The following is a 17,093-nucleotide window of genomic DNA, read 5'->3' as shown; positions in this document are numbered from 1 at the left end:
CACTGAGCAGAATCTCCGAGAGAATTAGTCTCAGAAAGCAGTGGAATACAATCAAAGTAAACCCTAGTTGGTGAAGAGGAGTCGATTCCAAATGATCGTCGCCCTGACAACAGCAAACAGATGAAGCCTTTTCCTCTTTAATATTTGCTTGTGATTTTTTTTTGGTTTTGATTTTGTTTTGAATCCTTTCATAATATTTTGTTTTTATTCGTTGATGAAAAATGCAAAACATTGTCATAGTTGTGATCTTCAAATAATTTTTTATATTATTAACTCATCTAGCATTTGGTAGTCAACGACTATTTTTCATCATCATTTCCTTTAATGAAATTATCATATTTATTTTTAAATTAAACTGTTTTCTGTCAAATATATTTCAGCTCTGTCTGCAACATGAATTGAAAATATACTGTAATAAATCAGTGCTTTCCAAATACGGACTGTAATGACCCTTCATGACCCTTTACTAATCTCTTATTTTCTGCGAGACAGCCTAGATGAGGACATTACAGACATGTCCTCACTGTCTGTGAGCTTACTATCCCATTTCCTGTCATTAAGGCAGTCCGTATAAGCATGGTGAGGGGGGCACAGAGGGCTTCTGTTGGGGGGGGGGGTGAACCTACAGGAAGAGAACACCCTTTCCTGCCTCCTAGGCTTGTCTCCTCACAAAGCCTATATTCAGCAAGCCCTGCAGTCAAGAAGCCCCCATGGTAGAACGCACATGTCCACTTTAGATCCATTAAAGATAGTGTCCACTGAACAGGGCTGGTTTAGAGCACTATTATATATATGTTGATAAAGCTTGCGTTTTCTATATTGTTCTTTAGTCACAGAATGAACCACAAATAGTGAAATTACACAACCCAGTCAGGCTTTTGTGATCTGCCAGTCAATAACCAAGAGATTAGGAACTTTAGAATAGTCCCGCCCCCTCATCTGAGTCTCTCCAATCACAGCATTGGACCTCCGTTTACGTAAGCCCAATAACCCCCTCCCCTGTCCAAGTACTCACATTTTCACACTTGCACCCCTCATTTGTCCATGCCCAAGTGTAGAAGGCTGAACATTTTCCAAATCATTGATTTTCCCCAGCGTGTGCTCACAAACTCCCCTGCCCCAACCCCCCATGCGTACTTTGTGCTCTCCTCAGCTAAGTCTACAACAAGTGAATAGCTGTGTATCTGAACTGGTCAGAAAGTCAGTAAAGGTCAGATGTGTCCAGTGAATTCATATCAGTTTTGTAAAATATAAAGCAGAAAATGAATTGCTGGTGGGACACAAATTTTCTCCACATATGAAGACGAGGTCTTCAAAATATACCTATTAATCCCTGACGCACTTATCAAAAATTTGTAAACAGAGCTCTGCTCCTCTGTGTCAGTCAGTAGAGGAGCTTGGGCTGTGTCCCTCAGTTACGGCATTTTGGCAGACGCTCTTATCCAGGGCGGCTTACAGGGTTCCTGGTATTAAAGATAGGCCAGTGCAGTGTTAGGAGTCTTGCCCAAGGACTCTTTTTGGAGTGCCCAGACCTGGAATTGAAGCCAGGTCTCTCATATGGGAGTCAATGGTGTACCACACCCTCCCTAAATAACTGTGACAGCGATACTACCTGCTAAAATATATTTACAAATACTAGCTGTTGTTCGTATTTTAGAGCGCTAATGGTCAGGTCTAACTTTAAAAGCTTTATAATTGGGTCCTATTATAAACCACCAGACAGTGTTTAAACAGTTTAAAGAGAAATAAAAATTCAATCCCGGGAGTTAGTAGATTTCAAGGCCACTACAGGATGACATCCTCCAAGGTCAGTTACAAATCTGTGGAAGGTATGTTTGTATGTATATGGAGAGAGAGAGAGAGAGAGAGAGAGAGAGAGAGAGAGAGAGAGAGAGAGAGAGAGAGAGAGAGTTTAAGAGTGAGAGAAAAGAAAGAAATGAGAGAGAGAAAGAGAGAGGGTGAGTGTGTGAGAGAAAAGAGAAAAAGAAAGAAGAGAGAGACAGAAAAGAGAAAAAGAAAGAAGAGAGAGAGAAAGAGGGTGAGTGTGTGAGAGAGAAAAGAGAAAGAAAGGAGTGAGAGAGAGAAAGAGAGGGTGAGTGTGTGAGAGAGAGAAAAGAGAGAAAAAGAAGGAGAGAAATAGAGAGGGTGAGTGTGTGAGAGAGAGAAAGGGAGAGAGAAAGAAAAAGATGGAGTGAGAGAGAGAGTGAGAGACAGAGTGAGAGTGAGTGAGATAGAGAGTGAGAGTGTGTGTGAGAGAGAGAAAAGAAAGAAAGAAAGAGTGAAAGAGTGTGTGAGAGAGAAAAGAGAGAAAGTGAGAGAGTGAGAGACCTAAGCAGGCGCTTCATTTGTTTTCATAAAAGGGGGAAACCAAAACACACTGCACTCTTCCGGCTGGAAGAGTGGATCCTGTTTGTCCGCCTTGTGCCTGGACACGGCAAGCGTCCATCCCACAGGCACCACAGCACCCTGCCTGAAGACTAATGTCATTTACAGAAAAAAAGCTGTAGATTCCCACCATAAGCTTACATAAGCCTGGAGTTGGGAAGTAGGGGGAAAAAACACCCACTCCTCAGCAAATTTCCTGCTCCTTATAAGAGTTTATATTAAACTAAACCACACATGATCACAACCACACCCAGCACAGCACACTTCAGAATCAGGATCTGTTATTCCTCAAGCCTGGGATGGAGCAGATGTTCACAGGAGTTGACATAAGTGAAAACACAGAAGTATAAGAAAGTCGAAATAATAAAATAATCTGCAAATAATAACAGAAGACTCGGCGTGCACTGACGAGTGTCATCGTAAACCTGGAATGTTCCGCTCTGCCGTTTTCTATTTGAAGCGCGTCTCTCAAACTGCAGGCTCAGCATGCACCACGGTGCACTCTCACTTCTCCTTAACTTCTCAAGTTCCTAGAGAGCAGTGCAAACACACTCTGCTTTGGCTGCCTGCTTGAAAAGTCTACGTCTACTTACGAGGATGGCGTTTTCCATGTTGTAAAACTCACTCGCTCTCATCATGAGCGTGAGTCATGAAATCCTTAGGTAAGCTGGCACATCAGTTCTCTAATAAGAAGGATTTCTAAACCAACACCATGAGAACGGAGCTCACTGTAATACAGTAAGGTTAGTCTTAACTAAACTGAGCTGACACACCAGGGTCTTAATGAATCGCCTGTTTTATATTTTAGTTAAAGTACCACACTGATCAAACAACACAGCCCCATTCTCACCCTTTTCAATGTGGTACATTTGAGCAGATGTTCCTTTTCGATGATTATGAGCCACTGCTCAACACACCCCCTGAGCATGCAGCAGTAATAAGCATGCGGTTTTGCATTTCTCCACTCTCTTTGTGCCTGTTTTATGCAGTTAAACAATTTGTGCTCTCACATAAACGTAGGTCCAGGGCTGTGATTGGAGAGATTGGGTTCAGGGGGCGGGGAAGTTCAAAAGTCTTTAAAAAAAATGTAAACATTTTTTAAAATGCAAAAATTTAATTCAGCACCTACTTGGATGGATTTTAAACCAATATTTGCTTCACTGATGCTGACGCTTGTGACTGGGTAGAACAGGGATTTGCCAATGAACATAGCAGCAGCAGTTTAGTATTTTATAACAGCTCATGAGCTTTTTAAATTGACTTTAAAAACTGCTAAGAACTAAGCTAAGTTTAGTTAGCCAGCTATGTAACAGATTTCAGAATGGAGGGTTTATTATTCATTCATTCATTCATTCATTATCTGTAACCCTTATCCAGTTCAGGGTCGCGGTGGGTCCAGAGTCTACCTGGAATCAATGGGCGCAAGGTGGGAACACACCCTGGAGACACTTTGGAGGGTTTATTAATGCTCTCAATATTAACACATTAACATTTAGGAATGTAGCATGCTGATTTTTATTTATTTATTCATTTATTTATTTTCAACACTGATTAATCGTTTAACAAACTTTGCTGCAACTGCCACCCAAAATTCCCTTATTTATTTATTATTATTAATTTTTTTAACAGAACCTAGTGACACATTAGCAGTTTTATTGATTGTTTATTTTACATTTAAACACCCATTATTAAAACCTCTAATTTTAAGGGACAATGTGATTAACTGTTTTTTATTGTTTTTTGATGGACAGCCCTAGCTTTTATTAAAAAGGAAGTAGCCATAACTTGTTTAGAACAATGTTTATTAATCTAGGCTACAGCTATACTGTAATATACTATGTTCCACCCTGATTTTCCACTGGATCTCTAAAACTTGGCTCCTCCATAGACTACCGCAGTAAACCTAACGCCGCTCATGTGGAACCATAGTCAACAGGAGGTCCCTCTCTCAATGCTGATACCACCTTCAAAAAACACAACAGGAAACTCAACAATGGAAAAATGCTTTCATCAGCTCGATGGAAATTGTCTTCCGCATCACACAAACTGGTATGGGCACACACACACACACACACACAAATGTACACAGTGAGCCTTGATAGTGATCTGACACAATAGTAAATAAGCAACAATTAGCATGTAATGGGCCTTTATCGGGCTAAGGATCTGTCTCGTCTAAACTGCTCTCCTAAATTTTGGGCTTCCATTAGCATGGTGATAAGAGCTTGATTGTTCTTGGCCAAAGAGCTGGTTTTAGAATAGGAAGGTTGTATGTAAAGTGAGCCCTCTTTGGTAGGACATCCTGCGGAGAGCATATTAGGCTGTTAGATAGCTCAGGAATGTCAGGCCTACTGTGCACCAATGTGCTGGGATAAAAATCACAGCTATTAAACACTTTGGAAACAAAGACAAGGATTTGCCCAAACGCACAATGAAATACACACATTTGTTTGAAAGGGTGTGGTCTGGGAAACAGTCTTTTGGTTATTCAAGAAAAGCTATGACTGTTATTGTTTCTGAGTACTCTAAAAACAGCAGACAAATAGCCCATTGCCTCCATCGATCCCTCAACATGTCTACACTCTCTTCATAATGGAAACCGTTTCATACACATTTTGCAATAAGCGTGGAGGCTTTATTTTGCAATTATATATTTCTTTTTTTATTTATTTTGGGGGGATATTTTGCAATAAGTTCCTTTCAGAACACAGAGTGAGACAGCTGGGGGCAAGCCATCCCCCTGAGCTGACGGAGGAAAACAACATTAGCGTTTTTGTGGCATCCCTCAGCTCTGAGACCGCCGCCTCCCCCTATAAATAAATGAATAATAAATAAATAAACAACTCCGTAGCGCTAAATGCTAATTAAGCTAAATAAATCAGCAGAGTGCTGACTGAAAAAAGGGGAAAAGCGTTTATCACTGAAATGCTCCACGTTACACATCCTCATTTGTGGTCTGGTCTAATAAGACCAATGTTAAAATGATAAAACCGAAAGCGCTCGCCACAAATCTCCTCAGACAGAGATAAAGGAGGCTGGTTGGAAAGTTGCTGATTCCGCAGAGTGTGAGCAGCATCTAAGGGTGGAGCAAATACTAACCCCAAAATGTCAGACATGCCCTCTTTTCATTGGCCCCGATAACATTCTTTCCCCCAGTTCCACACCTAATTGTCTTCCTCACAGCTGTGACACTTATGGCACTTCAACATTTTTATAATTGCTTAAAGCCTGCTGGGAAACCACATCGGCTTTTTCACAGGGGCTAGGAAATCCTGCCTGCATCTTCCACCATGCAACTGTAAGTGGCTCAGACACAGTAATGAAGTGGGTCAAAATAACATAGTGATACTGAATCCCGAGAAAAGGTCTTGTGTTTAAAAATAAATAAATAAATAAATAAGTTTTTAAATATCTCATAGCAAGCTTCTTCCTGAATTTGGGCGTCAAACATCTCCCACCGTCTGTGTATGAGCCAACAGTTGTTTATTACCATCACTCAGTAATAGAAAGTCTCCCTGTTCACTTGGAATTTACACTCCGAAACACACACTCAGGATTTGCTGACTACGGTGTTTACACTGATTGAAATCAGAAACCTGTCGTTCAGACATGAAGCTACTTCTGCAGTGTTATGAAAAACGAGACCACCCTTCATTCAGAAGAACATAAGTGAAATCTTTCCAAAGGTTTTCCAAACCTGACAAATGATTAGAAACAGCTGGCAACTCTATGCACAGCACCAAAATCTGTCAACAATGAGACTAAACGTTATATTCCCGTAATACTGTCTCCAAAAGTGTGAGTGTGTTGGTTTATGGAACTCAAAGACTGTGATTCTGATGTCAGTGATGTCATTTTTTGTTTATTGCCCATTTGTCTTTTTTAATACTTAGTAAAAGTTACCATGAAATGAGAAAAGAGCGGGAGAATGTTTGAATTTTAAATGATAATTTTAGATTACACACAGAAGCTGTAAATCGTATTTTTACTGCTAATATTTAATGTTGATTTTCCTGACACTGGACATTGAAAATGCTTGTAAACAGTGGCTGTTATGGCTGGAAACATGAGTTTTGATGCTGCTGAGGTCCGGAAGGCAAACAGCTTCTCCAAAAAACACTTTAACAGTAATCTCCAAACAGACCTCAATGAAATCTGAACGTAAATTGCTCTTGGCAGCTAATTATGGGATGTGTGTTCTGCCCATCAAATCAGAGCTATGATCTGGAGCAGAAAAGATGAAGACGGAGATGCAAAATAACCCTTGACATGTGGTGCACAACTTCTACTATTTCTAGAATCAACTCGTAATTCAAATCTGGAGCGGTTATTAACCTAATTGTAACCTTTATTAAAGTGGCATCACTAAAGGTAATCATGTGAAGACCACAGGTACGTAAGCAGGGTCTCTGCACTCCACAGACCACAAAAGCCGCACCGAGACGCCAGGGCATATTATCTCTGATGCCAGCGTGTCTCGGTACTGACCGGCTACGCAATTACAATAGAAGCAGCTAATAAGGAGAAAGCTGAAAAGCAGGCTGAAACAGCACTGTCTGGAGGGTCTGTCTGCTCACTAGAGCTGAACCACACATGCTCCACGCTGCTGTCTGAGAAGCGTAGGCCTGAAGATGATGAGCAAAGCAGTTACAGCCTGGGAGAACTGGTCCTGAACCACTGCAGGGCTTACTCTCCAAACAGCTGATCTGACCACTACCTTCAGGAAAAGACAATGGAAGAAATGACAAAATGAGGAAAAATTACAAGCAAAAACAGCTAAAGATTAAAGAACCATGGCCATGATTATAACAACATTAAATACATCAAGTCCTAAAATTAGCAGCTGTTTTTTATCCTCTAATAAAAACAACTCAATCAGAATCTCCTAAAAACCCAGAGGATCTAAATATTCAGAGGTGTAATGACTACCTGCTCCACTCTTGGACCATTTCACAACGGCGGTTAATACTGAACCCACACCCACCTCTGTTGATCTGATAAACACCCCCCCCCCCCCCACACCACCACCACCACCCCTCCTTAGTGCAGCCAGACTTTAATGTAACCACAAAAGCATTTCCTCCCAAAGGATGTGTACGCTGCAGCAGGAGGCCTGCAAATCAACGTCCCTGGACCAGGTGCGGAGGAGTCAGCCAGGGCCTTTCAGAGTTTGGCTTAGCCTTCTACACCAAGGAGCTAGCTTTGAACTATCCTCATCGGCCAATTATCGTGCATCAGATCACCTATTAACAATCAGATAGTGTTTAAAAAGAAAATTATAAAACTAATCAGAGCTGGCCAGGAAGGTGGCTGTTCTTCTACGTTAGAATCTGTTAGCATTCAGCCACTGTCTCGTCATTTTTGAGATACCAAAGCTTGATGTTATTGTGTGTTCAGTTCAGAAGAAAGCCACCAATCGTTGTCTATGCTGCAGCCACTACAACTATGTAAACACAGAGTGAAACTTCACTTCTTACATTTGGAAGTCAAATTACGCAACCTAACCCCCACAGTAAAGAAAATTCACACCTCCACAGAACTCAGAGCCATCCCAAGCTGCCTTGTAAACGGTGGGAAGTTCACACCACACAAGAGCTCAGCAGGAGGTCTAGGTCCTCACACTTGCAAAACAGTGAGACAGCAAAGCTTCGGAGCGATCGTCAGCTAAACTATCAGCAACTAACAGCTGACCTTCAAGACCTCCTCAGCACTTTTACACCCCGCTGTTCAGCCACCTGAACACTGACTCATTTCAAAAATTCTCCACTGTTGTAACTGGCTCAGGCAGAGCCTTTGTTCTACTCTGAAAGAAGGAAGGATGATAAATAACGATAAGAGATCTACCTAGGACTGCTTCAGATGTAAGCACCACTCCAGGGCTTTCCTGTGCTCAAGGGCATGACTGAGTGCCGCACCGGGCAAATCTGGACACACTCATCAAACACTTGCATGTTTTTTTTCAGATGAACAAGAACAGGGGCCTATTATACACACACACACAAGCCTTCCTTTTCCAAGCAGGCAGTAAAATCCAGACAGCCTGGTCACTGGCTAAGCTAGTCATCATTAACCCTTAAAACAACCTGTTCACATGTTACTACCAAGCCAGTCTTCAAGAGTACAACCAGATGCCAAACAGGACACGGGGCCCTAATGCTGAAGCAGAGCTACAAAACTGAGGTGACATACGAATTAACACATAAATAAGACAATAATAATAGTAATAAATTAAGCCACATGGAAAAGTTTAGCTGCACAAAACAGGTACCACTGCACAAAGACTCCATTGTCCAGTAACTATGGAAAACACTAATCATTGCACAGGGAAACGGGGTGAAGAAGAACTTGGCAGCTAACACACACACACACACCCATAACCAGATGGACCCTTTACAACAGACAAATAACCACACACATACACAAAGTCATAGACAGGAAGAGTCAAAATAAACAAGAAATGAAGTATCTCTTCGTAGGAATGGGAGTAAAGCATAAATAGTGGGCAGCATCTATATTTAGCAGTGACGGGCTAGCTTTGGGGTTCTAGGGCAATGTTGGTTTAGTATTCATCCCCTTACATTGGGGAAACATTGACGGTGACAAACATATCCAGAGATTACCTAATTCACTCTGTCATGGTCGAATCATCCATGATGTAATGCACAAGTGCAGCTTTGCACAAACACACGAAGCAGGACTGGAGCTCATTAGCAGCGGGGTGCCTCAACAGTCACACATTGGACCTTCCAGCCATCAAATACTTACGCAGGTGAGAACCTTCTCCTGGGTTTACAGCAACGTCGTCCCATCTCTGGCCCCAAAGCGGCTACAAATTTGTGGTCTTTGGCAAACACTAGACAGTTCTTGTCTTCAAACAAATGTGCAATTTCAAAGCCTCTTATTGAAGGAATGCTTACAAAATTGCAGGCTTATTCAGAGCTTATCTCAGGACTGATTTTAATGCATAATCCATCATTTATACCTGCACTCGATAATGTTATAAAACTGTAAATATTCTCCAGCTTATGGGTTCAACTGGAGAGTTCAGTTTCCAATCTGAGATCTGGCAATAGGTCGTCATATGTTCAACCCTGACTAGATTTAAAGGCACCATATGCGATTCTGGGGAAAAGCAGTTCTCAGAACAAAAACAAATTCTCCCTGATGTGTGTATTCATTCAGAAGTGCCGCATCTTCTGGTAGGTTTGAGTAAGAAGCAGACTGTATGCTTATATTAACACAAAAACTCATTTGTAACTTGAGCTGCTAGTAGTTTAGCAGCACTTTCAGTCTGTGTTTACCTTCACGCAGTTAGTGGTCTCCAGAATTTAGAGTCGGTTTCACCTTAACTACTGTCAACGGAAAAGCAAAAATAAGTCAATGTAACCCCCATATGGACACATTGCATACTACCCAGTGCTGAAAAAGACATTGCGGATTCAGCCCTAGTGGTTTGGCGGTGTAATTGCAGAGCAACGCAGACACGCCAATGCATAAATTATAATCTCTCACTATGGCGTAGGGCACTTGAGCAGGTCTTTTAAAGAGGTTCAAACACTCCTTGAATCCTTGGGAAAAACAACAACAAAGTCCCAAAAATCATCATCAGGCGAATACACCACGAGTCAACAACGATCAAGGTTGCCTGCTTTTCCCAAGAAAGATGGTGTTTTGTGATGCTATATGCTACATTTCAAAATAGAGCTGTTATAGTAGAAAACAAACCAAGTAGGTCCATGTAATGTAGGTACCATGCAGTGGAAAAGCTCTTTGGATCGTCTAAAGTGTAACCAAATATTTCCCCTCCACCCCACCCCCACTAACAATCAGGAATAATCCTAATGTTCAGACCCTGACCTCTGACCAGTTCCTGCCAAAAAGCTGTCCTCCTTATCATGCTATGCAGACAGAGGCTGGAATGTGCTACTCCTCCACACAGCACTGAATAAGAATGAATGAGTTTTTCCCTCATTGCTGTAACTACTTCACACACGAATCCATACTGAAAGTGTGAGAGAATTTCTCCTAACCCCTCCAGAAATGTCCTCCTGAAAGGGTAAATAATTGCCATTGTTGGCCTTTGGATTCCAAAATGTATTAAATGTGTAGTTGAACAAGCAGGGGTTTGGCAAATCCAGCCAAAGAACAGACCAAAAAAAAGGAAAAAGAAACATAAATCTCTACTAGAGTCAAGCAGCTGACAATGACACTCTCACAAGTGTGTGAACCCTGCCCTCAGGCGGTCTTCCCTGGTGGTCTACACACACAGCCTAATTATATTAGTGTGAGTCAAGGAGCATCATACCCCACAGACAGACTCACGTTCCCCTAACTGAGCCCGACCATTACGCACGTCTGGGGCAAGGAGACCGATTTAGGAGGACACAGAATGAGTGAAGAATGTGAGATCAATTCCGTTTTCCATAATGTAAAAGGGCACAAAGTCTTAGAACAGCTGGCTGAGGGAACTTTTCTTTTTTCTTTTAGACAAATCAATTTTCCAGACCTCTGTATTTTTTTTAAATTCTTAACAACCACAACTGGATTTATAACTACCTCTAAAACTGTTCTGTTCTCACAAGAAAGCAGGTGTGCACATGTAAAGCATGCGTTTTGGACACTGAAGGCTCCTGACATGTTTGTAAGCAAACCATTAAGTGATGAGAAATGGGATAATATGGAGGCGATCCAGTGGTATTTGGTGGTCCAACGGTTTCCCCTCAGCGTTGTCTGGAAACCATGCAGCTATGTCGCATCACGTGTATCAAAGGGAAAAAATCAGAGGCAAACATGCTATGAAAAATCTGGAAACAATGTCAAACAGGGTATGCCCCAAAACCATCCTTACATTCTTCAACCTGAAGCCTCCTTTGCTTGGATGAAAGAAATACAGATGTACAGGGAGAGAACCTTTATTAAGATCAAACACTGCCTTTCCTACCCTCCTCTGAGTGTTACATAACACAGTTTCTGCAGTGCTGCTCATGGAGTACCAATGACAGAGGCTGTATCCTCCCTGTTACAGGTTGGTGGAACATCCCAATGACACTGAATCTGCAGTTTAAAAAATGTACAACGTATACCTACTGTTCCTTTAATCCTTTTCCGTCCACTTCACCTCACATCCTCCTCCACAATGATGTGTTCAGAGTGAGAAGTTCAGATGAAGTCATGGCAGGGAGAAGGGCTGTATAAACGTGAGCATAGTGGGGTGGGCTTGGGTTGGGGGTGGGGGTATGGTCTGGAATATGTGAGTGTGGTGCAGGGTTTAAAGACCATGAAGAATTACATTAGCAGAGGGTTTCGGCGAGGAGAGATTTACCTCATCCACTGCACACACACACACACACACACACACACACACACACACACACACACACACACACACACACACCCAGAAGAGTTAATCACAATAATTCAGTCATTCCCAAAAAGCAGAAAAACACAGAGGACTTTCAAATGTTTAAAAAACACAGAAAAGGATCACATTTCAACAGTTTTAAAGCAAAAGGAAGGGTAAGCAAGCGGAAGTCTGTCAGTAACATGGGGAGAGGAAGATAGGGAGGGTGTGAAAGAGAGAGCGAGAGAGAGAGAGAGTCTGGTCCAGGACGGAAGGACAGTGTGGAAAGTAGAGCCACTAGCACATCACACACCAAAAAAAAAGCCCATGTAAGTCTATGCTTCCCAGACACACAGTAAACAGCCAGGCAGGAGATGTCTGATTTAGTCCAATCTCAGTCCGAGTGGGTGCTTGTTAACGATTAGAAATACTGCAGAACTCTGTGTACAGTCCAGTGTGGGGTTGGGGAGCGTATTTAAGGGAACCTTTCTATTTAAGGTCTTTAGAAAACTTGTTCTGATCAGGAATATTCACACACTCTTTAAGAACAAAAGGCTGTTGAATAATTCTGTCTAGAACTTAGAAATAAAAACTATTTTCAAAAATGCTTTAATAAGAGACTGTCCACTAAGCAGTTTATTTTTTAAATTGTATAATTACAAGTGACAAAATGTCTCAGACCAGCCATATAGAGATACAGTGTCGTTGTCTTTTTTTTTTCCTCCAGATCAAACACATAGCTTTCTGTTTATTTATCTGAGAGGTTCATTTAGGTCTCAAAGTCTGGTCCTGGAGGGCTGAAATCCAGTACAGTTTGGAGATTCCCTGCTCACCACTTATAGTAAACTGATGAGACGTGTCCAGCCAGTTTTGAGATAAAATATCACCGCTCCGTGTTTGTCTGGGCGGTTCACATTCAGAAATGTATATGACTTTAATGTGAATGAATCTGTCAATGAAACAGATGCACACACACATTGATAAGTTTATTCACATCTCCTTCACCAACAACAAATCATCATGTATGTGGTGTGACTGATTGGATTAAAACTGGGGATACAGGTGGTTTATTTTCTCAAGTGTGCATCACAGCATCAACTGTACATGACTGGGAGAAGATGAATAAAGGCAGTCCAGTCAGATTGCTTTTACTTCAGATTGACTGACTCTCAAATGACTCATTCCACCCTACGTAGTGCACAAGTCATATAATAACGATTTCTCCACTCATTTAGCCTTTGTATGTTGAATTATACAACCGTTTATATTTAGGTATAGACCTCACTCCTTCCAGTTGAATTTTTTTGTTTTATCTGTGAAGTACACTATGTAGTGAATTTGGGACCCAGCTCCAGACTGACCTCTTGTTTTGCTGTGCTGGAGGAATTGAAACCACTTGGCAAAATAGTTGCATGGAACCCAGTCTGATCATTCACATTCATGTCACATGCTCATGAATCTATACGCATCAGATCTAGGACCAGACATCTGGCTGCGTTCATATTCATTCATTCATTCATTATCTGTAACCGCTTATCCAGTTCAGGGTCGTGGTGAGTCCAGAGCCTGCCTGGAACCATTGGGCGCAAGGCGGGAATACACCCTGAAGGGGGCGTCAGTCCTTCACAGGGCAATACAGACACACACACATTCACTCACACCTACGGACATTTTTGAGTCGCCAATCCACCTACCAACGTGTGCTTTTGGGCTGTGGGAGGAAACCGGAGCACCCGGAGGAAACCCACACAGACACAGAGAGAACACACCACACTCCTCACAGACAGTCACCTGGAGGAAACCCACGCAGACACAGAGAGAACACACCACACTCCTCACAGACAGTTACCCGAAGCAGGAATAAAACCCACAACCTCCAGGTATCTGGAGCTGTGTGACTGTGACACCTACCTGCTGCGCCACCGTGCCGCCCCTGCGTTCACATTATCAAGCTGAATTGACTCAAATTGTTTTTTGTCCTAATGTGACTCAACTCTGAGTCACAGATTGACTGTGTGGACATGTTAAATCCAACTTTGTCATTTCAGATTTGAGTCACTTTCATACGTGGTCCCAGATCAGATTCATGGGCGTGCAACCTCAATGTGAACAGCCAAATTCACTAGAGCTTTGCATAAACGTAAATTAACAATATGTATCATAACTCGTAACTGTATGAAATTGGCATGCGAGCCATTTCAGTGAAGGAGACAGATCCGTTCACATTACAGTCAGATATAAGCCACTTACATTAATGAATGAACTGTCTAATCTGAGTAAAAAAAGAAATAAATAAATAATAAATAAACTGAATTGATAAATGAGGCTTGTAAATGTGAATGTAGCAAATGTGATTCAAATCTGATTTGACATGTGAACGTGTCACAAAGGCAAAAACAGGATGTGTTCTGATGTCACTTTGACCTTCTTTCAAGCTTCAACAGCAAACCCCATTAGTAAATTGTAAAAGCATCCAAACTAGAATCATCCTGGAAGGGAGGACAGTGACAGAGCTGTTTAATCCAAATGCAACCAAACCACTTTCACAATGAGATTATGCACATCAATGTGACTCGTTATTTATTTATACATCATGAGAAATGACACTTCTAATCTATTCATGTTACTATTTTTAAACAGTGAAATGGCCATTATCATACAGCTGTCAGCCTTGTGGGGACATACTAGACCACTCAGACAGACAACGTCCTCGGTCAATGACAATAAAGTGGCTAAAGCACCTGCAATCAGAGACCACAGCAGTGATGTTCATTACCTCCTTAACAGTTCAGTCCTCTGGAACATCTCTGTCCCGCCAGTGATGTCACCACGTCCCCTGCTTGTGCCCTAAATATGGCTTAAGTTAAACACTGACATCATTTGACGCACGTCAGATATTTTAGATAGGATTCAAAAGAAAAGCTTCACAAAAAAGGAAACTCCACCAAAGGCTCGTGGATATTTGAGGGGAGCACACACACACACACACTAATGTTTCAGATTACCCTGGACAAACAGTAAGAACCTCACTTTTAATAGAGGGGTCCCTCCCCAGCTGTGGAGAACAGCTTTGATCTATACAGCCCTTCACACATTGAGGTAGGATTGAAAAACAACAGTCTCAGACACCTCTGGGATCTCTCAAAGTCCTTAAAATGTCCCCTGCTGGGGCTGGAACTGGCCAGGTCAGTTTTACAGTGTTAAAACATCACACTGTGGTGACAGAGATTAAGGTGGAACTTTTTTTAAGTAACCGAGGCTGTGTGTGTGTTCACAGATGAACCACAATCTTAAACTGACCTCCATGTTTCTATACTCACCGCCCATGTCATCAGTTCTTTCTGTGCCGTTGCACCTTGTAGTTCTACGGTTACACACACGCACAATTTGATAGGCTCCTTTCACCCTGGCCTTCAGTGTTCAAGACTTTCCACGGGACCCCCACAAACCGTGAGCAACAAAGGAGCAACTGTCTCTAACTTTACATTTCCAAAGTGTGTCTAAGGACTCCAGCAGCAATGCTGTGTCTGATCCACTTGCACAAGTTCAACACACAGCAGCGTGGCTTGGGAACCACCCGAATCATACAGACCCCACAGTGTGGAGATCCTCTTGGGGTCCTGACCACTGAAGGACTGTGAAATGGGGTGGTCTAACAAACGTATGCAGAGCAACAGAGGGACTACAGTGGGAATCTGTTGTGTGAATGAAGTAAAACTCACACGACAGTGGCTCAACCACTCATAGTTCCACTGTGTGTGTGTGTGTGTGTGTTTCAGAACAACAGAATGAATGAAACAAGAAGTGACCAATAGAAAGAATGGATTCATGTCAACCTCAAGGATCAAACTAATTCGGACTGTTGGACTAACAGAGGTCCAGTCTGTCTTTTAAACACACTATTTAACACTAGACTAGGTCCCGTTTACGACAGCGCTGTAATTGTATTATCTTCGTACGCTCTGTTAAAACAAGCATTAAATATCCACACAGTCTTACCTTGGTGACCTGGTCATATAAAAGTCCACAGAGTAACCGAAATAACTGCCATCCGGTCCGCTGTAAACCGACGGGTTATCGACGTCCAAGTTGAACGCAACGCACAACGGTAAAAGTAGCGCGAAATAGGTAGTAATTCGGCCGGGCAGCGAGAAGCGAGAAGTTGCCCCAGTCTTTGCGAGGTGTCGTACGGAGCCCATGATCGATATTCGACTGGAGAGGGAGTCCTGCGTCTTCAGTGAATCCAGCCGGTCGCTTCCGAACAAAGGCTCTGAGGTAAACGGCGTCCTCCTCCTGAAGCGGCTGAATTTCTTGACCTAGGTAAGTAGCGTAAGTATCATGCCCCTTAGGCACTTACTGTACAGAACTTTTTCAAAGCCCTCTCTTTTCCTTCCCTTTTCGCACTTTCTCTCACTTGCTCACCTTCTCTTCCCTCTTTATCTTTCTCGCTATCTCAGCCTCTCTCTCTCTCACTCTCTCATCCGTCCGTCCTCTCTCTCTCTCTCTCTCTCTCTCTCTCTCTCGCTTAATTGAAGCAGCACTGCTGAGAGGAGTTCCCAGACTCGTGACTGAACTACAGCAGAGGTGGAGCTAAGAGTTGAGAGAGCGCTTCATGAGGCAAGAGATGTTAAGTTTGGACTAGACTCGTATTTGCTACTAAATAAAGGAGAAACGTAATGAGAACAAACTGCTCAGTTGTCCCTGAATAAACCTCCAAAGAGCGGGTCTCCCCCTGAAGGGGGCCATGTTTAAAATAGGTTTATATCTGTGTTGGAATTGTAAGTTAAGAGTTGGAAGTTTCACCTGGAACATAATTTCCCCATAATTTGGGAGAGCCTCATGCTGCATTCCCTTTACCTTGTAAGTCAAACATTCACAAAACAATGGTTTCATTTTTAGCTTGTTTCCTGTTAGAAATAGCAGTTGGTAACAGCTCATTTTGATATTTTACACACCCAACTCAATGGAAACAAGTCTACATACAGTGGTTGAACAGTATACTGTGTGTACAGCTGATTTAATGAGACACCGAGAAGCGCCAATAAACTGTGATATTACTGATTTACACTGTTTATATGCAGGCAGCCATCTTTAATTCTCACCTCAGGGTTGGCGAGGCTCTCCTGATTTACTGAGTAAGAAATCGGACTTGTGTGGGTGTTCCAGTAGAAATTTCCTACATGGAGCTCAGAGTTCAGAATCCAAGATGGCTGCCCACATATTAACTGTGTGTTCCTTAGGTTTATGACATCAGAAACCCTGGTTGTCCAAATCCACCCATTTGTAACTGTTTGTTTGTAACATTTCCATTTCAACGCAGAATTGTACAGCCATGGATCTGACTGCTTATTTTGCGCATAATGTCTTC

General features: G+C 42.2%; 1 protein-coding gene across 1 annotated transcript in view; it reads right to left on the bottom strand.

Annotated features, from left to right (window-relative positions):
* itga5 (integrin, alpha 5 (fibronectin receptor, alpha polypeptide)) overlaps positions 1 to 16,210 on the bottom strand; it is a 57,662-nt gene extending 41,452 nt beyond the window's left edge. The window contains exon 1 of the mRNA XM_066670904.1: positions 15,725 to 16,210. Coding sequence (XP_066527001.1) covers positions 15,725 to 15,924 — 200 coding nt within the window. The 5' untranslated portion in view covers positions 15,925 to 16,210. The remainder of the gene's footprint in view (positions 1 to 15,724) is intronic.
* Between the last annotated feature and the right edge of the window lie 883 nt (positions 16,211 to 17,093).

Source organism: Hoplias malabaricus, chromosome 5, assembly GCF_029633855.1.
Source record: "Hoplias malabaricus isolate fHopMal1 chromosome 5, fHopMal1.hap1, whole genome shotgun sequence".
In the NCBI taxonomy this organism is placed as follows: domain Eukaryota; kingdom Metazoa; phylum Chordata; class Actinopteri; order Characiformes; family Erythrinidae; genus Hoplias; species Hoplias malabaricus.
This window is presented reverse-complemented; position numbering and strand designations above follow the sequence as displayed.